Here is a 27987-nt window from a genome sequence, read left to right on the forward strand (position 1 = left end):
TTATTTATCAGTCCTCTTTTGAAGGATATTTAAGTTCTTTCCAGATTTTTTTCATTTGTCAAGTGTCTCCATAACTGTACCTCACACTGTGTCTTGTGCCCCTAAAATAAAAATATATTTATTATATTTGCCTGAAATACTTTCATAGTTATTTAATTTTTATATTAATGTTTTATCCACTGGAATTTTTTTTTAATTTATGATATGACCACAAAAAATAGGCTGAGAAATTTCTACCTTGGTAAATTTTTAGAGTGTTCATTGTGATCTTGTACATTCATTGATATATTAAAGCACTGTTTGAGGGCTTCCCGTGCAGTATTTTATGTTCTGAGGAATTAATGATGAACAAAGCCAGCAAGATCCCTGCTTTCATAGAACCTAAAATTTAGTGGGAGAGTCAACTAATTGACAAGCAAATGTATAGTATAATATGGGAGCTATCCAGAAAAATCAGGGAATGGAAGAGAGTGGCAAGTGGTGATATTTTAGATAGTTTGGTTACAGAGGTGAAGTTTAAGCAGAGACCTTAATGAAGGGAGAAAGCAAACTCCGTGACCATCCTGGCGAGGATCATTTCAGGTGGAAGGTACAGATGCCACGCCTGGTATTACATGATACATGATAAGCTCTAAATAGCCCATGGATATTTAAGAATAGTGAATCCCATTTGTAAGTTAAAAAAAAAAAAAAAAATTCAGAATTGTTACCAGGATGCATCCAGCTGTGACTCTGAAGTTTTCCAAGCTTTCAGGGAGTGTTTTCAATTAAAGATTCAGGTATTTCCTTTTTCCTAGGGTTTATTTCTTCTATTCAGTTCTTCACTCCAGCTGTTCTGTTTTATTCTACACTTTGATACGTATATTAGGTCTTCGGGATGTCTCTTCCATTTCTTTGTTCTCTTTATTTGAAAAATACATTTCTGTCTTTTTCCTCTGAATTATAAAATGTTTTTCTAGCATTTTTTCCCCAATTTCCATCACATCCCATACCTTCTTGGCTAAAAATTCTTGGCTAATAATAGTTATCTGAACTATCTCCTGTGATGAAAGCACTTGCAAAAGGAACCAGTTTCTTTCTCCCAGTAGCCCCTAATTCCCTTAGTTGCTCCCTTTCTATCCTGGTATCTATTGCCCATTACCAATCTATGGCAGGGAGGCAGTTTACGCTCATGGAAACTTCTGTGGGCAGGAAAGCAGAACACTTGGGTTCTTACTCCATCTCTGATTTCACTAACCTTGGGTGACTCTCATAACGTCTCAGGCATTCCAACTCTTCCTCTCTATAAATGGGAAATAAAATTGACTTTATTTAACTCACAGGGTGATTATAAAAATAAAACTAAATGAAATGTGTGTGTAAATGCACCACATTGCTTCACCCTAGAATCATAAGGATCATTGTTTTACCCATATACCCTGTTTCTCTAGGAATGAACTCTCTGTGACCCTGTGTAATTCAACTCTCAATACTTAGGTACCAGTTCCCTTCTCCTTTCTCCTACTCAAGATCAGTTGTCTCCTCTGTCCCTCCCTTCTTAATTTTTCTCTACTGGTTTATTCCCATTAGTATACAACATACTGTAATTTCTCTCATCTTCAAAAACACTATCTAGATCCTATATCCACCTCTAGCTCCATTTCTCTGTTCTTTTTAGCAAACTCCTGGAAAGGCTCAGCTCTTCTGTCTCCACTTCCTTTCCTATCATTCTGTCTTGAACCCACCACAGACAAGGTTTTGTGCCCTCCACTCCAGAGAATCAGCCTTTGTTGAGACTTCTAATGATTTCTATCATGCCAAATCCAGTGCACAGTTCTCATTCCTTAGCTTACTTAGCCTAGTAGCATTTGGCCCTTGTTTCACCTCTCTTCTTGGTACACTTTCTTTGTTGGACTTCCAGGATCCCACTTTCTCTTATTTTTTCCTTCTACCCTCATAGTGGCTTCTTTCTACTCCTTTCTTCATTCCTCTTCATCTCCCTACTCTCTTAACAATTGGATCCCCTGGCTCAGACCTTGAACCTCTTCTCTTCTTACTTCCATTCACTTTGTAGGTGAGCTATCTAGTCTCGGGATTTGTACCATCTGTATACCAATGACTGCCAATTATATATTTCCAGATAAGGACTTTCTCCTAAACTCTAGAATCAAATGTCTAACTGGATACTTGACACCTCCACGAATATATAATAAGCATCTCAAGTATTAAGTCTAACACAGAGTTACTAATTAGTCCATCCAAACCTGCTCATCTCACAGTCTTTTTCAGGTTCAAAAAATAGCAACTTCATACTTCCAGTTGCTCAATCCAGAAATCTTGGAGTCGTCTTGGCGTCTTTTTTTTCTCTTATACTCAGAATGAGTAAATCCTGTCAGCAGTACCTTCAGAGTATATCTCAACTCTGATCTCTTTATCACCTTCCCTACCACTGCTTTAAAGTAAATCACCATCACTCCTTGCCTTCATTACTGCAGCAACCTTCTCACTGATCTCCTTGCTTCCCTCTTGGCACCCGTTAGTCCATTCTCTATCTGAGTGATCCTTCTAAATGTAAAACAGATTATGTCATTCCTTGATTTAAAACATTCCAGTGGCTTCCTGTCTTACTGAAGAGTAAAAAGCAAAGTTCTTAGGATGTCCTGCAAGCCTCAAGTGATCTGCCTCAGCTACCTCTCTGATCTCATCTCTGACCCCTCTTCCTGTCACGTACTCCATTCCAGCCACTGTGGTCTCCTTCATCTTTGTCGATCAAGGAAAGCCTGCTCCCGCTTTTGTAATTGCTGTCCCTTTGCTCCCCGCCCCCCCATACCTGCATGGCTCACTCAATCCGTTCGGGCTGTGTTTGTATGTTACCTTCTCTGTGATGCCTTCTCTGACCACCCTCCATTCCCTCAAAACTCCCTATCCCCTTACCCTGCTTTATTTTTCTCCAAGGAACTTTTTCCACCTGACATATAAATAGAAACAGCAGTATCAGTATATGAATATTTCTTGATTGTCTCTCCCCATTAGAATGTGAGAGCCACTGGGACAGGGACTTCTAAATATTCAGTATTTATTGGTCACCTGTATCTTCCCCACACTGTAGCAAGTCCTGCAGTTATTTCATTCATATACCTTCATGTTGTCTCCAGCATTATCTGCCTCTAGATTCTAGAGCTATTTAAATTTAAATTTAAATTAATTAAAATTAAACAATATAAAAAATTTAGTTCTTTAGACATACTCGCTACAATTCAGATGTTCAATAGCTGCATGTAACTAGCAGCTACTGAATTGGACAGCTCAGATACAGAAGATTTCTCTCAGGGCAGAAAGATCTGTTGGACAGCAGTGGTCTAGACCTTTCCCCAAACTCCACAAGTCATCCCAAATTATTCTCTGCTCCCCAAACAATATGTCTTTGGTCCATAGTTTTTGTCTTGGCTCTTCACTCTGTTCAAAATGCTCTTCTGTTCCTTTTCTGCCTATTAAAATTCTCTGGTTGTTAGATACCAATTCGTAGACTACATCTTACAAGGAATTTTCCTTGAAACCACTCCTCATTGATTAAATTAGTCTTTCTTGTGATTCCTCAATGGGAAGCTTCTTATACCTCAAATTAGAATCAGCCTTACTACGCTTTCTAAAATCTCTGAATTCTGTTACCTTGAGATACAGACCATCCTCTACAGGATGGCAGCCTCAGCAACTGCCAACCCGCCTGGTCAGTAAGGAGTGATACCTGCAGGAAAGCTGTAGGGAGGGCTTGGATGGGAAATAATTAGTGCCAGGCCAAGAGACTTCTAGGAATTGAGTTCACATTCAGTTCAAAACCCTGGATGTGAAGGCATGCTTGTAAGATGCCCGTGTTACTGTGGTTTTCTTACTATTGACCAGTGAGTCCAGCTGGGGTTGGCGGCTTTTTGTGGCCTCTGTTATTGGTGGTTTGGCCTCTTTTTGGACTTGGAAGGAAGGAGTAGAACCAGGGAGCTACCCAAAAGATTTTGTCTGTTGGCCCAGAAGAAGTTAGAAGACTTTGTTTAGGGATGTCTTTTTCTCAAGCTTTGTCCTGTACAGGTGTGCTGTGTTCCTAGCCTGAGAGTGCTGTCTGTCCTCATCCTTAGGGGATAAGGTGGGTGGATCTGAGTTATGATCTTCCTTGCTGCAGCTGCAAGGGAGGATCTGCTTGGAGTAGGTGGGAGCCATCTACGCCCCGATTAGGGTGTACATTAGCATCAAAATGATAGGGGACTGTCCCAGCTGGAATTCCTCCTATAGAGGTGCCTTATGTCACTGCTGGAGCACATTGCTCTAAATCCATCTTGCTGCTTTTGAGTTCTCCAGCATCTGGGAAGGGACTCGGTTTTGTGTACTTTATAGTTCTTAGTATTAGTATTTGTGTGGTGGGACAAGGGAGAGGTGGGAAAGCAAAGCAGCTGTACTGGGTGAACAATTGTTTGAAGCTCATTTATTTGGGAGTGCTTAGGCAAGTTGGATTTATCCAAGATTTGCCACTTTCCCTCCACCCCCTACTCTGCTTTTGCAGGACTCTGTACTTCTCCAAGAGAAGAATCCAGCAGAATTGTATCAGATCAAGCAGTTCAAATCTCATGGCCCAGGTAAGTTGGAATTTCCTCTATCGTTGAAATAATGTTTGCCCTTCAGATCATATGAACATTTGTGTTTTCTCTGCTGAAACTTCCTTGTCTTGCTGAGCCACATTCAGTAACTGTTTCCACAATATTTCATCATCTCAAGCAGAAACTATGTACCCATTGAGCAATAAATTCCCCTTCCCCCTCTCCCTCTACCCTTTGATTCTATTCTGTCTCTGGGAATTTGCCTATTCTAGATACCTCATACAAATGGAGCCTACAATAGTTGCCCTTTTGTGTCTGGCTTATTTCACTCAGCATAATGTTTCCAAGATTTGACTATGTTGTAGCATATATCAGAACTTCATTCTTTTTAACAGCTGAATTCATTTATTCATGCATCTGTTGGTGAATACTTGGGTTGTTTCCCCACTTTGGCTATTGTGAACAATGTTTCTGTGAACTTTGGCATACAAACACCTGTTGAAGCCCCTGTTTTCAGTTTTTTGGGGTATATACCTTAGAGTGGAATTGCTAAGTCACATGGAAATTCTGTGTTTAACTCATGTATATGTATATATATAGACTTTTTATTTTGAAATAATTTTAAACTTACAGGACAGTTAAAAAAGCAATACACAACCCTCATAGAAAACTCTAACATACCCCCACCCCAGACACCTAGAGCCACCAACTTTTTTTTTTTTTTAAGCCATTCATTCTAATATTTATTGAGGATGTACTGTATGGCAGGCAGTGTCCTAAGCATTTGCTTGTATTCACTTATTTGACCCTTAACATTGACCTTAACATTATCAGCATCATCCCCATTTTAAAGACAAGTCTTGGGTTAAGGGACTTTTCCAAACCTGCACTGCTAGTAACTGGGGGCATAGGACCTAAACCCAGGCAATCTGGCTCCACAACTTCTTTTTTTTTTTCCTGTCTTTTTTTAGATGTAATTTTATTGAGATATAATCACATAACATACAGCCATTCAAAGTGTACAATGAGTTGTTCACAGTATTGTCATATAGTTGTGCTTTCATCACCACAATCAAACTTTGAACATTTTCATTACTCCAAAAAATAAATAAAAATTAAAATAAAAAAGAACGTCCAAAACATCCCATTCCCCTTCTCCTGCCATTGTTCGTTTAGTTCTTTTTTAATACAGTTTGAGATGTATTCACACACCCTACAGTCATCTACAGTGTACAATGAGTTATTCACAGCACCATCATACAGTTGTGCATTCATCACCAGAATCAATCTTCGAACCTTTTCCTTACCCCAAAATAAAAATAAAAGCAAAAAAGAACACCTAAATATTTCCATCCCCTCCATCCCACACTATTCTTCATCTCATTTTTGTCCCCATTTTTCCACTCATCTGTCCATACACTGGACAAAGGGAGTGTGAGCCACAGGATTTCACAGTCACACTATGCAGTCTGCATAGTGATACAGTCATCTTCAAGAATCAAGGTCACTAGGCCGCAGTTTGACAGCTTCAGGTATTTCCCTCTAGCCATTCCAACACACTAAAGACTAAAAGGTGTAGATCTACCAACTTTTAACATTTTGCTATATTTGCTATATCGTTCTATCTACCTGTCTATCCATCTGTCTAATCATCTGTGTATTCCACTATTTTCTAAATAATTAAGAGTAGGTTATAAACATCATGCTCCTTGAATACTTAATACTTCCATGTACTTTTCCTAAGAACAAAGATATTCACTTATGTGAATATCCTTAAATGAATATTCTATTCATATAGAACATAAATGAAACTATGTTCAAGAAATTTAACATTGATACAAAGCATACATTCTATACTCCAGTCTTCTGTATGTCCCAATAATATCCTTTTGGGCATTTTCTCCTCCCTTATTACATCCAGTCCAGGGTCATGTATTGCACTTAGCTGTTATTGTCTCTTTAGTCTCTCTCTTTTTTAAAATTGTGGAAACACGTATACAATGTTGTTCCGGTTTGCTAATGCTGCCATTATGCAAAACACCAGAAGTGGATTGGCTTTTATAACGGGGGTTTATTTGGTTACACAGTTACAGTCTTAAGACCATAAAGTGTCCAAGGTAAGGCATCAACAGTCGGGTACCTTCACTGGAGAAAGGCCATTAGCATCTGGAAAACCTCTGTTAGCTGGGAAGGCATGTGGCTGGCATCTGCTCTGGAGTTCTGGTTTCAAACTGGCTTTCTCCTACGATGTTCCTCTCTAGGTGTCTGCTTGCTCTTGAGTTATATTCTCCAAAAAATGTCTCTGTAAGCTGCAGCTCCTCCAAAATGTCATCCTTAGTTGCTCTGAGGTCCTTCTATATGTGAATTTCTTTATATGAGTCCAGTGATCCAATTAACACCCACCCTGAATGGGCAGGGTAACACCTCCATGAAAATTATTCAATCAAACGTTTCACTCACAGTTGATTGAGTAACATCTCCATGGGAACACTCAGTCAAAGGATTCCAATCTAATCAACACTGAATACATCTGCCCCCACAAGATTGCACACAAGAACATGGCATTTTGGGGGACATAATACATCCAAACCAGCACAAATGTGAACTTGCCATCTCACCCACTCCCAAGCATACAGTTCAGGGGGATTAATCACATTCGCAACATTGTGATTCTACCATCCATTACCAAAACTTTCCTATCACCCCTGACAGAAACCTGTACCTGTTATACATTAATTCCCTATTCCCCTTCCCCCTGCTTCTGGTAACCTGTAACCTCCTTCCTGTCTCTATGAATTTGCATATTCTAGCTGTTTCATATAAGTGGAATCATACAATAGCTGTCTCTTTGTGTCTGACTTATTTTATCCAGCATAGCATTTTCAAGGTTCATCCATGTGTAGCATGAATAAGAACTTCATTCCTTTTTTTTATTAGAGAAATTCTAGGTTTACAGAAAAATCATGCATGAAATACAGAGTTCCTATATACCACCCTATTGTTAACACCTTGCATTGATGAGGTACATTTGCTACCATTGATGAAAGACTATTTTCTAATTATATTGTTAACTGTAGTTGTACAGACCTATGGATTTTTTATTCTAGTAACATATATACAATCTAAAATTTCCCCTTTTTAACCACATTCAAAAATGTAATTCAGTGCTTTAATTACATTCACAATGTAGTGCTACCATCAGCAAATCCATTACCAAAACTTTTCCATCAGCCCAAATAGAAACTCTATAAAATTTAAGCCTTAATTCCCTATTCTCTACCCACACACAGCCCCTGGTAATACATGTACTAGTTACTGGTTCTATGAATTTGCTTGTTCTAGTTATTTCATATTAGTGACATCATACATTATTTGTCCCTTTGTGTCTGGCTTATTTCACTCAACTTGATATCTTCAGGGTTCATCCTGTTGTCTCATATATCACTACTTCATTTCTCTTTACAACTGAATAAATATTCCATTCTGTGTATATACCACATTTTGTTTATTCGTTCATCATTTCATGGACACTTGGGTTGCTTCCATCTTTTGGCAATTGTGAATAATGCATCAATGAACATTGGTATACAAATATCTGTCCAAGTCCCTGCTTTCTCTTCTTTTTTTGGCTAGAAGTGGGATTCCTGGGTAGAATGCTATTTCTTTGTTTAACATTTTAAGAAAACACCAAACTGTTTTCAACAGTAGCCATACCATTTTACATTCCCACCAACTGTGCACAAAGTTTCCAATTTCTCTGTATCCTCGTCAGCACTTGTTATTTTGTTTTTTAAATAATAGCCATTTTATTGGGTGTGAGGTAGTATCTCATAGTTTTGATTTGCATTTCTGTAATGATTAATGATGCTGAACATTTTTCCATGTGCTTATTGGCCATTCATATATCTTCTTTGGAGAAAAGTCTATTCAAGCCTTTTGCCCATTTTTTTAGTTGTATTCTTTTTTGTTGTTGAGATGTATGATTTCTTTATATATTCTGAATATTAAATTCTTATCAAATATATGGTTTCTCATAATTACATGGAACTTTGAATAGGGAGTGAGATCTGGTTGGTTTGTACAGTTTAGTGTGATGCCCTGATACATCCCAGAGTAATTTGGGCAGAGAATAAAAAAGTATTTGCAAAGCCCCCTTAAGGGACTGGGAAAAAACATGGAAATATTAAAATTCCCCACCTGGGGAATTCCTGATATTCTCGCAAGCATTGGAGACTACCAATTTAGAAGGCGGAGCCCTCAATCTTGGGACTTGCCCTTATGAAACTTATTCCTGCAAAGGAGAAGCTAAGCCAACTTATAATATCAGGATGAACCTGATATTATCAAAGACAAAGAGACAATTCTGAAAGTAGCAAGAGAAAAGCAATCCGTCACATACAAAGGAAGCTCGATAAGACTGTGTGCAGATTTCTCAGTAGAAACCATGGAGGTGAGATGGCAGTGGTATGACATATTTAATATACTGAAAGATAAAAATTGCCAACCAAGAATTTTATATCCAGCAAACCTGTCCTTCAAAAATGAGGGAGAGCTTTTCCTGTGGGAGCCGCCGGGTTGAGAGGAGTGTGGCCTTCTCCTCTCCCCAACATGGTGTGTGCTTGTCCATTGATATTGGTGTACTCAGAAAAGGGGGAGTCTTCTGGCAAAAAATGTTACTTTGCCTGCTGTGTTCAAGGCTCCCATTAGACCAGATAGTGTGAACTTCATTCACACCAACTTGCACAAAAACAACAGACAGCCCTATGCTGTCAGTGAGTTAGCAGGTCATCAAACCAGTGCTGGGGTACTGGCAGAGCTGTGGCTCAAATACCCAGAGTTCGAGGCGGTGGGACTCACTGATCTGGCCAGGGTGCTTTTGGAAATATGTGTTGTGGAGGTCGCATGTTTGCACCAACCAAAACATGGCATCAATGGCACCGTAAACACAACACAGAAGTGATATGCCATGTGCTCTGTCCTGGCTGCCTCAGCCTTACCAGCACTGGTCATGTCTAAAGGTCATCGCATTGAGGAAGTTCCTGAACTTCCTTTGGTGGTGGAAGATAAAGTTGAAGGCTACAAGAAGACCAAGGAGGATGTTTTGTTTCTTAAGAAAGTTAAGGCCTGGAATGATATCAAAAAGTTCTATGCCTCTCAGCAAATGAGAGCTGACAAGGGCAGAATGAGAAACCGTCATCGCATACAGCGCAGGGGACCATGCATCATCTATAATGAGGACAATGGTATCATCAAGGCCTTCAGAAACATCCCTGGAATTACTCTGCTTAATGTAAGCAAGCTGGATATTTTGAAACTTGCTCCTGGTGGGCATTTGGGACATTTCTGCATTTGGACTGAAAGTACTTTCCGCAAGTTAGATGACCTGTATGGCACTTGGCATAAAGCTGCCTCCCTCAAGAGTAACTACAACCTTCCCATGCACAAGATGATGAATACAGACCTTAGCAGAATCTTGAAAAGCCCAGAGATCCAGTGAGCCCTCCGAGCACCATGCAAGAAGATTCATCGCAGAGTTCTAAAGAACCCACTGAAAAACCTGAGAATCATGTTGAAACTGAATCCCTTTGCAAAGACTATGCGCCAAAACACCATTCTTCACCAGGCTAGGAATCACAGACTCGGGATGGATAAAGCTGCAGCAGCACTAGAGGCCAAATCAGATGAGAAGGGGGTTCCAGGCAAGAAGCCTGTAGTGGGGAAGAAAGGAAAGAAGGCTGTTGGTGTTAAGAAGCCTCAGAAGTAGAAGCCTTTGGTGGGAAAGAAGGCTGCAGCTACCAAGAAGCCAGCAGAAAAGAAACCTACCACAGAAGAAAAGAAGCCTGCTGTTTAAATTGCTTATTCCATAAAAGTCAAATTATATTGGACACCTTATTTTGAATAAAGACCAGATGAAAAAGGCAGTGAGAAAAAAAAAAAATGAGGGAGATTTCTGGGAAGATGGCAGATTAGCAGAGACAGAGCAAAATTCTCCTCCATGAAAAATACTAGATAAAGGACAGAAAGCGCTTCAGAACAGCAGTTTCAGGGTTCCATCAGCTGGGCAGGGACTTCCACACACAAAGTGAGTGTGTACTAGGAGAAGCCGAGAGACTGGGTTTAATACTGGTGAGTGTTCGACCTGGAATGCCGACAGGGAATGGACGGTTGGAGCCAGCAGACAAGTGCAGAGGGGAGCAGCCTTCCACACCCCGGGCACCCTCCTTAGCACTTGGGTGATAACCCTTGGCTGACCCATAACCAAGAGCCCTTGTGCCAAGGACTGGTGGTTGGAGCAGGCAGATGATTGCAGAAGTGGGCACCTTTCTGTGCCCTATGCAGCCATCTTTGCAGTTGGCTAGGGAGACAACCCTTCACAGCCCACAGCTGAGAGCTTCCTTAAGGGAATTCAGGATGTGGTGGGCTTGTGGTGGTGTCCACTCTTCCTCCATGGAAGCCCGCATTGTGCACAGCCTAGAGGCAAGGGCCCTGCACGGAAGTGCCAGGAGCCCTCCCCCAATCCCAGTGACTTGAGGGTGCATGGCAGACAGGGACTATGAGGCATTTGAGCTGGAAGGTAAAATGCGCAGCTCTGTGGCCCCAGAGTACTCCACCCACAGCCCCAGGAATGGCCTGGACCACTGTGTCCTGGAATGGACTCTCTGCCAAACTGCCCAAAGGGCTGGCATTCCTTAGTGCGTACATAAAATTGATGCACTGATTGGACTTCCATACGGTTTGGACCCCCACTCAGTGCATGGATGAAATTGGAGGAGAATTTGCTTGGGGGTAAGAGGTGGCTCAAGAATGCCGTCTGATGGTAGGTCAGGGAAAGTGCACTCCACCAAGCTGTAGCTCTGCCAAATTATAGATACGTATTCAAATAATCCTGCATATCCTATAAGAACCCTATCAAGATAAGCAAATGCCAAGAGGGGAAAAAAAGGTATATGAAAAAAAACAGAAGATATGGATAACCCAAATGTCCAAATTAAAAAGCTAGAGGAGACACAGAACTTGGAGCAGTTAATCAAAGAAGTACACACAAACATCAGTGTCATGGCTCAGGATATGAAAGACATGAAGAAGATCCTGGAAGAACATAAAGAAGAATTTCAAGAGTAAATAAAACACTAGTGGCTCTTATGGAAATAAAAGATAATGTTGATCAAATTAAAAATATTCTTGAGACATAACAGATTTGAAGAGGTGGCGGAACAAATTAGTGAACTTGAAAACATGATGATGGAATGTGAAAGAACAAAAGAATGAATGGTAAAAAAAATTAAAAAATTTGAAATGGATCTCAGGAAATGATGGATAACATGAAACACACAAATACGAGAATCATTGGTGTTCCAGAAGGTGAAAAGAAGAGTAAAGAGCTAGGAAGAGTACTCAAAGATGTTGCTGGGGAAAACTTCCCAACCCTTTTAAATGACATAAATATGCAAATCAAAGATGCCCAAATGAATTCCAAAAAGAATAAATCTAAATAAACCCACTCTGAGACATATTCTGATCAGATTGTCAAATGCTGAAGAGGAGAAAGTTTTGAAAGCAGCAAGGGAGAAGTGATTCACGACATCCAAGGGAAACAACATAAGATTAGTGGGCACCATGGAGGCAAGAAAGCAGTGGTATGACATATTTAAAATTCTGAAAAAGAAAAATTCCCAGCTAAATTTTTATCCAGCAAAGCTCTCCTTCAAAATTGAGAGAGAGCTTAAATTTTTCACAGACAAACAAATGCTGAGAGAATTTGTTAACAAGAGACCTGCCCTACAAGAAATTCTAAAGGGAGCTCTACTGGCTGAGAAAAAAAGAAAGGAAAGAGAGTTCTGGAGAAGGGCACAGAAATGAAGAGTATTAGTAAGGGCAACTTAAAGGAAATAGAGAGGAGGAAAAAATAGGTCTGACGACTAAAAACCAAAGGATAAGATGGCTGATTCAAAAACTGCCTCCACAGTAATAACATTGAATGTGAATGGATTAAACTCCCCAATTAAAAGATGTAGATAGGCAGAATGGATTAAAAAATATGAACCATCATTATGCTGTTTGCAAGAGACTCATCTTAGACCCAGCAACACAAAGGCATTGAAAATGAAAGGATGGAAAAAAATATTCCATGCAAGCTACAGCCAAAAGAAAGTAGGATTAGCAAAACTAGTATCAGATAAAATAGACTTTTAAATGCAAGGATGTTATAAGAGACAAAGAAGGACACTATGTACTAATAAAAGGGACAACTCACCAAGATGAAAAAACAGTCATAAGTATTTATGCACCCAGTCAAGCTGCTCCAAAGTACATGAGACAAACATTGGCAAAACTGAAGGAAGCAATAGATGGGAGACTTCAATCATGGGAGACTTCAATACACCCCTCTCTCTATCTATAGATAGATCAACCAAACAGAAGACCAATACGGAAATTGAGAACCTACACAATGTGATAAATGAGTTAGACTTAACAGACATATATAGAGCATTACATCCCAAATTACCAGGATGTACATTCTTCTCTAGTGCTCATAGATCTTTCTCCAGGATAGATCATATGCTGGGGCATAAAACAAGCCTCAGTGAATTTAAAAAGATTGAAATTATTCAAAGCTCATTCTCTGACCACAGTGGAATGCAGCTAGAAGTCAATCACCATCAAAGATCTAGAACATTCACAAATATCTAGAGGTTAAACAACGCACTCCTAAACAATCGGGTCAAAGAAGAAGTTGCAAGAAAAGTTACTAAATATCTAGGGACAAATGAAAATGAGAACACAAACGTATCAAAACTTATGGGATGCAGTGAAGGCAGTATAGAGGGGGAAATTTATAGCTGTAAATGCATACGTTATGAAGGAAGAAAGAGCTAAAATCAAAGAACTAATGGAACAACTGAAGAAGCTAGAAAATGAACAGCAAACTAATCCTAAAACAAATATAAGAAGAGAATTAACAAAGATTATAGCAGAAATGAATGATATGGAGAGAAAAAAAATAGAATAAATAAAACCAAAATTTGGTTCTTTGAGATCAACAAGATTGACAAACCCTTAGCTAGACTGACAAAGTCAAAAAGAGAGAAGACCCAAATAAACAGAATAATAAATGAGAGGGGGGACATCACTGCAGATCCCAAAGAAATTTTTTAAAAAATCATAAGAGGATACTATGAACAACTGTACACCAACAAACCAGACAATTTAGAGGAAATGGATAATTTCCTGGAAACTCTTGAACAACCTAGACTGACCAGAGAAGGAATAGAAGACCTCAACAAACCAATCGTAAGTAAAGAGATCCAATCAGTTGTCAAAAAGCTTCCTGCAAATAAAAGCCCAGGGCCAGATGGTTTCACAGGGGAATTCTGTCAAACTTTCCAAAAAGAACTGACAGCTTTCGTACTCAAACTCTTTAAAAAAATTAAAGAAAACGGAACATTACCTAACTCATTTTATGAAGCTAACATCACTCTAATACCCAAACCAGATAAAGTTGCTACGGGAAAGGAAAACCACAGGCCAGTCTCCCTAATGAACATAGATGCAAAAATTCTTAACAAAAATCAAATCCAAAGACACATTTAAAAAATCATACACCAAGGCCCAGGTAATGTTTTACATTTCCTTAGCACTAGTGTTTCTTGGAAACATAGAAGGAAAACATATTTAATTAAACAGCTTGTGCTTTATTCTTTATTTTTCTCTCTACTTCAGCCAGAATCAGATCTTCAGGGTTTCACCAGCACAGTTGGTAGCTTTGCACATCCTCTTTCTAACTGGATATATGAATAGTCTTGTGGGTCTTCAAAATGAAACATGCTAAGAAACATCTTTGCTTTTTGATCTGCTATTTGCAGAATTATATTTTTATATATATAGGTATATGAAAATCCATTTTGAGTTATCTACCTTGTTGTATTTGGAAATTGTTTTAAAAAATAAAAAAGGAAAAGAAAAGTATAAAGCTGTTATTTATTCTGCATTTGTTACATATCCATTGCTAGTCAGTGTACCAGTTTGGTATATCTTGCTTCTGTACATTTACATTTGTATTTGCAACAGTGAGCTTTATAGATCCATAAATTGTAAATAATCCTTTCTGTGAAAGGATTATCATATCAGCATGGTACCACAAGTGTGTAAAAAACCTGCATCATTTTGTAATTATTTCTTATAGGCATTTCATGGTGTTCTGGTTTGCTAATGCTGCCTTTCTGCAAAATACCAGAAATGGATTGGCTTTTATAAAGGGGGTTTATTTGGTTACAAAGTTACAGTCTTAAGGCCATAAAGTGTCCAAGGTAAGGCATCAACAATAGGGTATCTTCAATGGAGAAAAGCCATTGGGATTTGGAAAACCTCTGTCAGCTGGAAAGGCATGTGGCTGGCATCTGCTTGCTCCCAGGTTGCATTTCAAAATGGCATTCTCCAAAGTGTCAGCTTTCAATGGCTGTCTTCAGAATGTCTCTGTAGCAGCTCCAAAATGTCACTCTTAGTTGCTCTCTTTTGACTGAAGCTCCAAGCTCCTTCTGTCTGAGCTCATATGTAGGGCTCTAGTAAACTAATCAAGGCCTTCCTTGAATCGGTGGGACCATGCCTCCATGGAAATTATCTAATCAGAGTTATCACCTACAGTTGGGTGGGTCACATCTTCATGGAAACAACCTAATCCAAAGGCTCCAACTTAATCAACACTAATACATCTGCCTCCACAAGATTGCATCAAAGATAACGGCATTTTGGGGGCCATAACACTTCCGAACCAGTGCACATGGTAAGATTAGCAGTCAGTAAAGTTACTTTTTTATTTGCCTTTAAAAAAAAAATCATTCACCATGACCAAGTGGGGTTCTTCCCAGGCATGCAAGAGTGGTTCAACATAAGAAAATCAATCAATGTAATACAACACATTAACAGATCAAAAGGGAAAAACCAAATGATCATCTCAATAGATGCTGAAAAAGCATTTGACAAAATTGAGCATCCTTTTTTGATAAAAATGCTTCAAAAGATAGGAATTGAAGGAAACTTCCTCAGTATGATGAAGGACATATATGAGAAACCCACAGCCAGCACAGTATTCAATGGTGAGAGACTGAAAACCTTTCCTTTAAGATCAGGAATGAGACAAGGATGCCTGCTGTCACCACTGTTATTCAACATTGTGCAGAAGTTCTAGCTAGAGCAGTCCAGCAAGACAAAGAAATAAAAGGCATCCAAATTGGAAAGGAAGAAGTAAAATTGTCATTATTTTCAGATGATATGATCTTGTATCTGGAAAACCCTGAGAATCGACAACACAGCTACTTGAGATAATAAGCAAATATAGCAAAGTAGTCGGGTACAAGATTAATGCACATAAGTCAGCAGTGTTCCTATACACTAGAAATGACCTAATGGAAGAGACATTGAAGAAAAAGATTCCATTCACAATTGCAACTAAGAAAATCAAGTACCTAGGAATAAACTTAACCAAAGATGTAAAAGACCTCTACACAGATAATTACACAACTTTACTAAAAGAAAAGGGGACCTAAAGAGATGGAAACATATTCCATGTTCATGGATAAGAAGTGTTCTAGTTTGCTAATGCTGCCGGAATGCAAAACACCAGAGATGGATTGGCTTTTATAAAAGGGGGTTTATTTGGTTACACAGTTACAGTTTTAAGGCCATAAAGTGTCCAAGATAACACATGAGCAGTCGGGAACCTTCACTGGAGGATGGCCAATGGTGTCCGGAAAATCTCTGTTAGCTGGGAAGGCATGTGGCTGGTGTCTGCTCTGAAGTTCTGGTTTCAAAATGACCTTCTCCCACGACATTCCTCTCTAGGCTGCAGTTCCTCAAAAATGTCACTCTTAGTTGCACTTGGGGTATTTGTCCTCTCTTAGCTTCTCTGGAGCAAGGGTCTGCTTTCAGCAGCTGTCTTCAAAATATCTCTCATCTGCAGCTCCTGTGCTTTCTTGTCTGTAGCTCCTCTTCAGAATGTCACTCACAGCTGCACTGAGTTCCCTCTGCCCGTCAGCTCATTTGTATGGCTCCAATGATCAAAGCCCTCCCAATGGGTGGGCCAACACTCCATGGAAATTATCCAATTAGAGTCATCGCCCACAGCTGGGTGGGGCACATCTCCAAAGAAACACTCAAAGAAATCTAATTAAAACTGATAACATCTGCCCACACAAGATTACATCAAAGATGATGGCATTTGGGGGGACATAATACATTAAAAGTGGCACAGGAAGGCTAGACGTCATTAAGATGTCAATCCTACCCAAACTGATTTACAGATCCAATGCAATTCCTATCAAAATTCCAACAACCTACTTTGCAGACTTAGGAGAGCTAGTTATCAAATTTATTTGGAAGGAAAAGGGGCCTCAAATTGCTAAAAACATTCTTAAAAAAGAAAAAGTGGGTGGACTTACACTTCCAGACTTTGAAGACTACTATAAAGCCACAGTAATCAAAACAGCATGGTATTGGCACAAAGATAGACATATTGATCAATGGAATCAGACTGAGAATTCAGAAATAGATCCACAGTTCCATGGTCAACTGATTTTTGATAAGGGCCCCAAATTCACTGAACTGGAACAGAACAGTCTCTTCAACAAATGGGGCTTGGAGAACTAGATATCCATATCCAAAAGAGAGAGAGAGGACCCCTACCTCACACCCTTTACAAAAATTAACTCAAAGTGGATCATAGACCTCAATATAAGAGACAGTACCATTAAACTCCTAGAAGATAATATAGGGAAACATATCCAATACCTAGTATTAGGAGGTCCCTTTGTAGACCTTACACCCAAAGCACAAGCAATGAAAGAAAAAATAGATAAATGGAACCTCCTCAAAATCAAAAGCTTCTGTACCTCAAAGGAATTCATCATAAAGGTGAAGAGGCAACGAACCCAATGGGAGAAAATACTTGGAAACCATGTATCTGATAAGAAACCATGTATCTGATAAATCCTACAATAGTAGGATTGTCAATGACAATAGTACAAACAGCCCAATTAAAAAATGGGCAAAAGATATGAAAAGACATTTCTCCAAGGAAGAAATACAAATAGCTAAAAAAACACATGAAAAAAAATGTTCATTTTCACTTCAAGACCACAATGAGATATCTCACACCAATAAGAATGACTGCCATTAAACAAACAAGAAACTACAAATGCTGGAGAGGATGTGGAGAAATTGGAACTCTTATTCATTGCTGGTGGGACTGTATAATGGTACAGCCACTGTGGAAGACAGTTTGGCGGTTCGTCCGAAAACTAGATATCAAATTACCCTATGATCTAGCAATTTCACTTCTCAATATATACCCAGAAGATCTGAAATCAGTGACCCAAACAGATATTTGCACACCAATGTAAATAGCAGCATTGTTCACAATTGCCAAGAGATGGAGACAATCCAAATGTCCTTCAACAGTTGAGTGGACAAACCAAATGTGGTATATACATACCATGGAATACTACACAGCAGTAAGAAGGAATGAGGTTGTGAAATATATGACAACATGGATGAACCTTGAAGACATAATGCTGAGTGAAATAAGCCAGATACAAAAGGAGGGATATTATATGTTACCACTAATGTGAACTCCCTGAAAAATGTAAAACAAGTGTCTTATAATGTAGAATATAGGGGACCTAGAGATGGATGGAAGCTAGTGAAGGGGGAATGATAATCTAATATGTATAGATATGATAATGAGGGTGAACTTAAAATGGGAATGGTCAGGTGTGATTATGGTTTGTTAATGGGATTACTAAATATCAGTGACTCATTGAAGGCAAACATGTTCATAAATGGTTATTTAAAGGCATGTAACCCACAGAGTAGCACCACAAACCTAAATAAGTGTTAGCATGAAACAAGATATGACACTGGTGCAAAGGGTTAACAACAGAGCAGTATATGGAAAAACTACCCATTACATATTAAAGACTATGTTTAATAGAAATATCTTACCAACACTACACTAACACTAGGGATGAATAATTCACAGCTGATGAGAGCTCTGGGATGTATTATGTTATGATAATTGTTTACAGTTGAGAGTGATGATGATTGTACAACTAAGTGAAGATAATGTAAGAAACTGACCAATTAGCTTGTGTTCCTGTTTCCTAATGCTGCCATTATGCAAAATACCAGAAACTGATGGGCTTTTAAAAAGGGGGTTTATTTGGTTACACAGTTACAGCCTGAAGGCCATAAAGTGTCCAAGGTAAGGCATCAACAATTGGGTACCTTCACTGGAGAAAGGCCATTGGCGTCCAGAAAACCTCTGTTAGCTTGGAAGGCATATGGCTGGTGTCTGCGTGCTCTCAGGTGGCGTTTCAAAATAGCATTCTCCAAAATGTTGCTCTTGGGGTGTTTTATCCTCTCTTAACTTCAGCCTCTCTTCAAAATGTCACTCTCAGTTGCTCTGAGGTCCTTCTGTCTATGAATTCCTTTATACAATTCCAGTGATCCAGTTAACACCCACCCTCAATGGGTGGGGTAATACCTCCATGGAAATTATCCAAACGATTCACTCACAGTTGATTGAGTCACATCCCCATGGAAACATTCGATCAAAGGATTCCAATCTAATCAACACTCATACATCTGCCCCCACAAGATTGCATCAAAGAATATGGCTTTTGGTGGGACATAGTGTATCTAAACTAGCATAGCTTGGGATAGAATATATATTAAGTGAAATTAGGAACCCACTACTTCATAAATCAAGCCATTGACTTGAAGCTTGCTCTTGAGAAACTTAGAGTTGTAAATGGGATGCTGAGCCCTTCTATAATTATGCCTAGGAGGCACCTCCAAGGAGCCTCTTGTTGCTCAGATGTGGCCTTTCTCTTTCTAAACCCAACTCAGCAAATAAATTCATTAACCTCCACCCATCACACCCCATCCCACGTGAGGGATATTATATGAATATATATATTTTTAGATGCTGGGGTGTTGAAATAGGTGGAAGTGGGTAAATGACATGGTGGAACTGTAACCTATAACATCCTTTGAAATTTGCTCTATAGCTATTTGTTGAATGGGGCTTTGAATCTCCCTGACAATGTGGGACATTAAGCCCAGGAATGAGCCTGGCCCTGGCAGTGAGCGATAAAATGCCTACTTGACCAAAGGTGTAAAAAAAAAAGAAAGGTAACAAGCTGAGATCACAGTGGCTGAGAGATCCCAAATAAGAGTTGAGAGGCTATCCTGAAGGTGTCTCTTAATGCAGGCTCCAGCTAGACACCCCAAATGGCCACAGTATGTCATGCCCTTACCAAAGGTAGTCCCCAAATACCTAGGTCCATACCTGAGATTTTATAAAAGTATTCACTCAGTAAATTTTATCTCTCAGAAACTTAAACCCACCAGAGTGTTCCTGTGCCAGACAAGTCCTAAAACCCAGAGGCAACAGCCTCTTTAAGAACAACAATCAGATGCAGCCCCCTTCCTCATACTGTCGACACCCCCTTTCAGTATGAACAAGTTAGGGTGCTCACTGCCTAGACACCCCTGAAGATGGAGAAGGAGATTAAGTGGCAGGAAGGGATAGCAACAAACAAGATTTAACAAAGATCTATGAATACTGAAACTTTATATAAATATATATATTTTTAGATGCTGGGGTGTTGAAATAGGTGGAAGGGGGTAAATGACATGGTGGAACTGTAACCTATAACATCCTTTGAAATTTGCTCTATAGCTACTTGTTGAATGGGACTCTGAAAGTCTTCACCTTTCTGTATATACCCTATATTGCATAAGGAAAGAACTGAAACCCTTAACAATTTTTGAAATTACCTATATAACTGCTTGTTGAGCTATACATCAGAAGTTAACACCTTTCTGTAAGTATGTTACATTTTACAATAATGGAAATAGCTGAAGTTGTGGAACTGTGACCCAAGATATTCTTTGAAATTTGTTCTCTAACTGCTTGTTAAATCATACTTTGAAAGTTATCATTGTTATGTATATATTTTTAAAGTTCACAATAAATATATGCATTAAAAATGAGGGAGAGTTTAAATATTTTCAGACAGACAGACACAGAGAGTTTGTGAACAAGATACCTGCTCTACAAGAAATACTGAAGGGAACACTACAGGCAGATAGGAAAAGACAGGAGGGAGAGGTTTGGAGAAGAGTGTAGAAATGAAGACGATTGTCAGTAAGACTAAAAAGAGAGAGAGCTAAGAAAAATAAAAATAAAATTAAATATGACATATAAAACCCAAAAGAAAAAAAGGTAGATGGTAGACATTATGTTGAGTGAAATTAGCCAGAAACAAAAGGATGTATACTGTATGGTCTCACTAATATGAACTAACATTGATGAGTGGTCTTTGAAAGTTAAAGTTGAGGATACAGATTATCAGGAGATAGAAAGAGGTTAGAGATTGGGCATTTGATGCTGAAGGAGTACAGAGGGTTCACCAGGATGTTGGACATCAGGATGAACCTGATATTGAACAGGATGTGTGTGCAGCACAATATTGTAAGTACCCTGAACAAGGATGAGTGTGAGTATGGTTGAAAGAGGAAGGCTAGAGGCATATATGATACCAGAAGGAAAGATAGAAGGTCAAAACTGGGATTGTATAACGTAGCAAAACCTAGAGTGGTCAATGGTGGTGATTAAATGTACAAATATAAGAATTTTTTTCCATGAGGGAGAACAAATGAATGTCAACATTGGAAGGTGTTGAAAATTGGATGGTATAGGGGAAAAAAGATACAATCAGTGCAGACTGGATTCTGTTGTAAAATGCTCCCATTAATTGTAACAAAGGCAATATACCAAAGCTAAATGTCTATAAGAGAGGGATATAAGGGAGTAGTAAGGGGTTCTTAGTGTTGTTGTCTGACCTTTTCATTGTATTTTATTTTATTTTTATTTTTCAACTATCTTTTATTTTTATTCTTTTTTTCTCCTCTTCCTCTTTTTATGTGGAAGAAATGGAAATGTCCTCATATAGATTGTGGTGGTGAATGTATAACTATGTGCTTATACTGGGAATCCTTGATTGTTTACTTCAGATGGGTTGTATGATGTATGAATAAAATCATACTTTGAAAGTTTATCACTTACGTGTATATGTTAAAGGTCACAATTTTAAAAATGCACTAGTTTAAAAAATAAACAGAGGGATGCAAGTGCTGGAGAAAATGTGGAGAGAGGTATGTGACTCTTCCCTGTTGGTGGGGAAGTAGAATGGTGCAGCCCATCTGGAGGGCAGTGTGGTGCTTCCACAGGAAGCTAAGAGTGGGGTTACCATATGGTCCTGCAATCCTGTTATTGAGAGCAGGGACACGAATGGGCATTTGCACACTGGTGTTTATGGCAGCAGTATTCATGATTTTCAATAGTTGGAGGTGGCCTAAGGGTACATTGACTGATAAACAGAATGGCGAACTGTGATGGATACATACAGTGGAAAATTAAGGGCAGCAAAAAGGAATGAAGTTGTGAGGTATGCAACTAAGTGAATGGACCTTGAGGATTGTATGTTGAGTGAAATAAGCCAAAATTGAAAAGACAAACATAATGTCTCACTAATATGAACTAACTGTAGTGTACATACTCCAAGAATTGAATCTGAGAGCATAGGTTTTCAAGGGAAGGCTTATTGTAAAGATTCCTAGATTGTAAGCTCTTACAGCAGTGACATTCATTCATGATTTGTAATGGTTATTTCTAAATTCTGAGATGCTGAGCTGTTTGTGTATAACCTGGTCAGTCCCTCGAACTTTGAGTATCTCTGTGACACCTGAGACTCAAAGCCAGAATTTGGCAGCTATGAATGTCAGCATTACCCATGCAGCAACAGTTAAAGAAAAAGAGATCAGGCTTCAATTAGAGATATGAACAAAATGGACTTGGTTAGGACTAAGGTAAATCAGACTAAAGAGTAAAGGATGATATTGATTGTGTTTTAAAACTTCACCTTCTATGTAGACCAAAAGAAGAGATGTTCATTTGGTTCAAAATCTATATTTTCTATAGCACACTGTATAATTTAACTTACGTGGTCAGTTTATTCAAACAGCATTATTACATGGAACCTTGAATAAGGGGTGAGATCTGGATGGTTTGTACAGGTTAGCATGAAGCCCTGATACTTCCCAGGATAATTTGGGTAGAGAATAAGAAGTATTTGCAAAGCCCCCTTGAGGGCCTGGGGAAAAACATGGAAATATTACACTCTCCCAACCTGTGGAATTACTGATATTCTTGCAAGCATTGGGGTCTACCAGGTTAGTAGGCTGAGCCCTCGATCTTGGGGCTTGCCCTTTTGAAGCTTGTTACTTCAAGAGAGGCTAACCCTACTTATAATTGTGCCTAAGAGTCACCCCTAGAGAATTTCTTGTTGCTCAGATGTGGCCCTCTCTCCAAGCCAACTCTACAGGTAAACTCACTGCCCTCCCCACTATGTGGAACATGACTCCTGGGGCGGGGGGTGGAATCTCCCTGGCGACATGGAACATGACTCCCAGGGATGAGCCTGGAACCAGCATCATAGGATTGAGAATGCCTTCTTGACCAAAAGGGGAAAGAGAAATGAAACAAAATAAAGTTTCAGTGGCAGAGAGATTTCAAATGAAGTCAAGAGGTCGTTCTCAAGGTTATTCTTATGCATTATATAGATAGCCCTTTTTAGTTTTTATTATATTAGAATAGGTAGAAGAAAATACCTGAAACTGTTGAACTGCAATCCAGTATCCTTGATTCTCGAAGACGATCATATAACTCTATAGCTTATACCATGTGACCAGGTGATTGTGAAAACCTTGTGGCTCACACTCCCTTTCTCCAGTGTATGGACAGATGAGTAGAAAAATGGGGACAAAAAGTAAATGAATAATAGGGGGGTGGAGGGGTGTGAAATGTTTTGGGTGTTATTTTTTACTTTTATGTTTATTCTTATTTTTCTATGGAGTAATGAAAATGTTCAAAAATTGTGATGAACGCATAACTATAAAATGATACTGTTCACAATTGATTGTACACTTTGGATGATTGTTTGGTATGTGAATATGTCTCAATAAAATTGCATTAAAAGAAACTTACTGCAAAGCAACAGTAATATTAAAAGGATACAATATTATGTAACCAATAAAAATCCCTATGTTTATTATAAAATTTCCCATAACAAAGAACAAATGTGTATCTAACCAGCTGTTTCTCAGTGGGAGCATTGTTGTCATCTTCAGCAGTACAGTTCTTTGTTGTGTAGGACTGACCAGGGTACCTGGCCCAGATAACTCATGCCAGTTAGCATTCCTGACCCATGTACTAAATGCCAGTGGCACATTGATCCTCTATTCTCCCCATCATTGTGACAACTGGACCATCCCCTGCAGGATCCCAGATGCATCGCAAAGGGGGATTTATAATCTCTTGAGATCCACAGACCAACTATGATCCTGAGTCTTCCAGAAATTCTTTAAAATCCTACAAATCCTATATTTTAAGATAGAGATTCCATAAGAATTGGGGTTCTATCTCAAGGGAGAAATAATAAAAGGGACTCATTTTTAAAGACTTTATTATTTGCCAGGCCCAAGTTTGCTTTGTGTTTTGTATACACTATTTCAGTTATTTATGAGGTCCTGCTTTGCAAGATTTTGCTTATTCCCGACCTGTGTGGAAAATGAGACCTGCTGTGTGAAGGAGATTTTATCTGTAGCCACAGGAATATTCAAGAGCATGTTAAGCCTTTAGTCACATAAATTTGCTTATTATACTTCCTTCGTGTCACAGGCATTCAGCTCTAACTTGCTTGCTTGATCACCTACTTCCTACAGTGACCTTTTCCATCCCCTCTTTTTCCGTCTTTCCTTGATGAATTCAGGTTGTTAAAACCTGAACCTATCCATCAATCTTAACCTCATTAAAAATGGGACAGCCAGTCATTATGTGCCTCCTCACGGGATACTGTACGAAGTATAAGGTACCATCTATGGTATGTTCATGCCCCCCAAAAAGTGTAAATCAAGCCTCCGGTTCACAGAAAATATGGAAGTAGATCAACATGTTAAATTACACCATGAAGTCGCAATCAGCCAAATCCAGAATGTGGGAAATTCTACAGAGACAAATGTTTCTTCATTAAGTAAATGGCATGAGGGGGCTGTGACAGATTTAAGACACTTTAAGAAAACAACTAAATGCAATGTGTGGATCTAGTTTCAATTCTGATTTGAACAAATCAACTGTCAAGACTCATTTTTGAGAACATTGGGGCAATTTTTGGTCTGATTATTAGGAAATTTTTTTCTACATGTTTACAAATTTCTTTAATGTCTGGCTTAATAGAAGACAACTGTGTTCTCAAATCTGCCTAATCTGTTGTGATATATTATTTTCATTGAAGTATATAAAGAAAATATGGCTTCACAGGGTATTTGTAGTTAGAAAAGGAAGGCGTATTTTAATAACCTTTTCAGATAACTGTGGGTATTCTTCCTTGATACTATACCAAAATTTGACGAATGGAAATTTCTTTTTTTCTTTTTCTTTTTTCCAAATAAGAATGGAATTTCATTTTATGTTCATCAAATAAACAAAATTATTTAAATTATGAAGTTGTCGATATACAGTTTTGATGATTATTTGGAGAAACTATCACCTTCTTTATACCATCAGTAAAATTCTACCATTTTGGCCCTTTTTAAGTCAAGTAGATCATATCTGTTAATATTCAAAGTGTTCAGGCCTTTTGACTAAACAATTTATTTTCTAGAAATATATCCTATTTATTTCTCATTTAACAAACAGTTAGATAATATTGAGTATATACAAGGTGCTATTCTTTTTTTTCAAAGTATAATTTATATGCATAAAATTCACCCTTTTAGTGCACAGCTCCATTTGTTTTGACAAACTGTATAGTCAGGTAACAACCAACACATTCAACATATCACCTCAAAGAATTCTCCTGTATTCCATTGTGGCCAGCACCTCCTCCTGGTTATTAGGATAGTTTATTGTTAATTTTACTAAGTGTGATATAAAAATATTATGGCTATTATGCTTGTATTAGCCTGGGTTCTCCAGAGAAATAGAACCAACAGGATATATGTTTTATGTATCTTTAGGAATTTATTATGAGGAATTGGCTTACATGACATGGGGACTGGTAGATCCAAACTCTGTAGGGCAGGGCACAGGCTGGAAACTTGGATAAAGGTGATGTTGAAGTCCTTAGTCTGGAGGATTCCTCAGGGGAAGCTGACTGGCTGGAAATTCTGTCAAGAGCCAATGTTGAAGTTGAGGCAGATAATCTTCTAACCTTTGAAACCCTCAGTTCTTGCTTTTAAGACATCCAACTGATTGGTTGAGATTACCCACATTGCTGAGGCAGTCTCCTTTGTTGATTATAGTAGATGCAATCAACTAATTGTGGATGTAAGTCCCATCTATGAAATACCTTCACAGTTACAAGTAGGCCAGTATTTACCTAAGGAACTGGACACCATAACCTAGCCAAGTTGACACATGAAATTAACCATGCTTTTAACAAAAAATCTAATCTGATGACTATGGAAGTATTTCTGTGTAAAATACTATATTGTTTGGTGTCTGGGGTTTGCCTCAAAATACACTAGGAAAAAAAATGGGAGGGAAGAGAGAAAATGAGATTTGTAAAATCTTGTTAATTGGTGAAGCAGGATGGTAGATTCATGGGGGTCATATTACCATTCTCTATAGTTTTGTGTATTTTGAAACATTTCACAATAATAAGTAAAAATTCCTTTAATTTACTAGTAATGAATGGGTTTATCGTTTCAGGGATTGGTGACTTTCAGGGACGTGGCCATAGAGTTCTCTCAGGAAGAATGGAAGTGCCTAGAACCTGCCCAGAGGGACTTGTACAAAGATGTGACTTTGGAGAACTTTGGTAACTTGGTCTCACTAGGTAAGGAAAACAAGGCACCAAGGAACTACAGCAGAGGGAGGGTGATATCACGTCTGGCCAGAAGGGGTAAAGGGAGGAAACCGCCCCACCAGAACATGGTAAGAACTAGAGCCACAAAGACAAGCTGAGCCAGCAGCAACTGTAGCTACTACCAGAACTCCTGGGTCAAAGTAGGAAGAGAGAGGGGATAAGAAATAGCCCTGAGCTCTTTCTCCTGCCCACTGTTCCTGCTAATGCTTTCCATCTGCCAAACCCAACAGGAAACCGTAGGACAAGGGTGATGTAATCCTTACAGGTAAGCTGTCTGGGGCACAGGGCGGGGCACAGAGCAGGACAAGCAACAGCAAAGAATGGTTTGGGGGAAAGGGAAGGCAAGTGGAGAATAACCACCATAGGTGTCTACCTCAAATAATTCAGGACTAGCCTTCTGGAATTTCTGGTTCTTTATTTTGAATTTCTAGGGAGACTTAACGTCTGCCCTCTGTTCCCAAGGGAATTTGTCGTGTGTTTTGTGGGATTTGGAAATGGATAATTCCATTGGGCGCCTCCACTTCCCCATCCTTTGGACAACCTTCGTACCTTCCTTCTTGTAATGCCTTTCTTCCCCCGTGATGAAGGGACTGGATTTGCATCTTGGAACACCATGATCATGCCCCATTTCTTTTCCTATAAACAGGACTTTCCATTTCTAAGCCTGATGTCATCTCCTTATTGGAACAAGGGAAAGAGCCCTGGATTATTGCAAATGATATGACGGAACAGTGGTGTCCAGGTAAGCCAGGGCTGGCTGATATGATGGGGAGGTCCTTGGGGATAATATTCCAGTAGGCGAGTCAACCGATAGCAGTAACTGGAGCTAATATCATTGGAAAGCTCCCCTCAAAGCCTTACCCAAGGCTGTGAGATGTGACGATGTGAAGAAGAAAGTCCTTGTCAGCATCAGCTCCTAAGGAAACCTCCTTCTTAGCCCATTCATTCCTCCCTGTTCTTTTCTTCACTCACATTTTCCTCCCACTTTGCTCCCACTTCTTCCCCCTCAGTGACCACCTTTTTACCTGTACTTTGGATCCTTTTGCTGCATATAGATTTACACAAGTGTCTGCATTCCTCAAAAAATGCTTTTCTTAAAATTGCTTCTCATTTTACCTACTTCAGCAATTCATATATTCATTTCTTTTCTTAATTTTGAGACGTAGGGCTGTGTAGTGGTTGAGGGCACAGAATGGGCTCAGACTACCTGAGTTCAAATCCTGGCTCTGCCACTTACTAGCTATGTGATTTGGGTAAATTGCTTAGGTTCTCTGAGCAATTTTTCTCCTCTGCAAATGGGATAAAAATAGTACCTACCTCCTATAGTTATTGTGGCTTTTATCTTAATTAAGGATGTGAAAGTGCCCAGAAAATGCTGACCAACAGTGATGACTATCTAAATGTTAGCTAGTATTATTATTGACACACCCTCTTCCTGG

General features: G+C 39.0%; 1 protein-coding gene and 1 pseudogene across 1 annotated transcript in view; both read left to right on the top strand.

Annotated features, from left to right (window-relative positions):
- The window catches only part of ZNF565 (zinc finger protein 565), a 54159-nt gene that overhangs the window by 12527 nt on the left and 13645 nt on the right, over positions 1 to 27987 (top strand). Inside the window, exons 3-5 of the mRNA XM_037820243.1 lie at positions 4529 to 4601; positions 26392 to 26518; positions 27195 to 27290. Coding sequence (XP_037676171.1) covers positions 4593 to 4601; positions 26392 to 26518; positions 27195 to 27290 — 232 coding nt within the window. The 5' untranslated portion in view covers positions 4529 to 4592. The remainder of the gene's footprint in view (positions 1 to 4528; positions 4602 to 26391; positions 26519 to 27194; positions 27291 to 27987) is intronic.
- On the top strand, positions 9135 to 10521 carry LOC119521701 (annotated as a pseudogene).

This window comes from Choloepus didactylus, chromosome 27 (genome assembly GCF_015220235.1).
Source record: "Choloepus didactylus isolate mChoDid1 chromosome 27, mChoDid1.pri, whole genome shotgun sequence".
Classification (NCBI taxonomy): domain Eukaryota; kingdom Metazoa; phylum Chordata; class Mammalia; order Pilosa; family Megalonychidae; genus Choloepus; species Choloepus didactylus.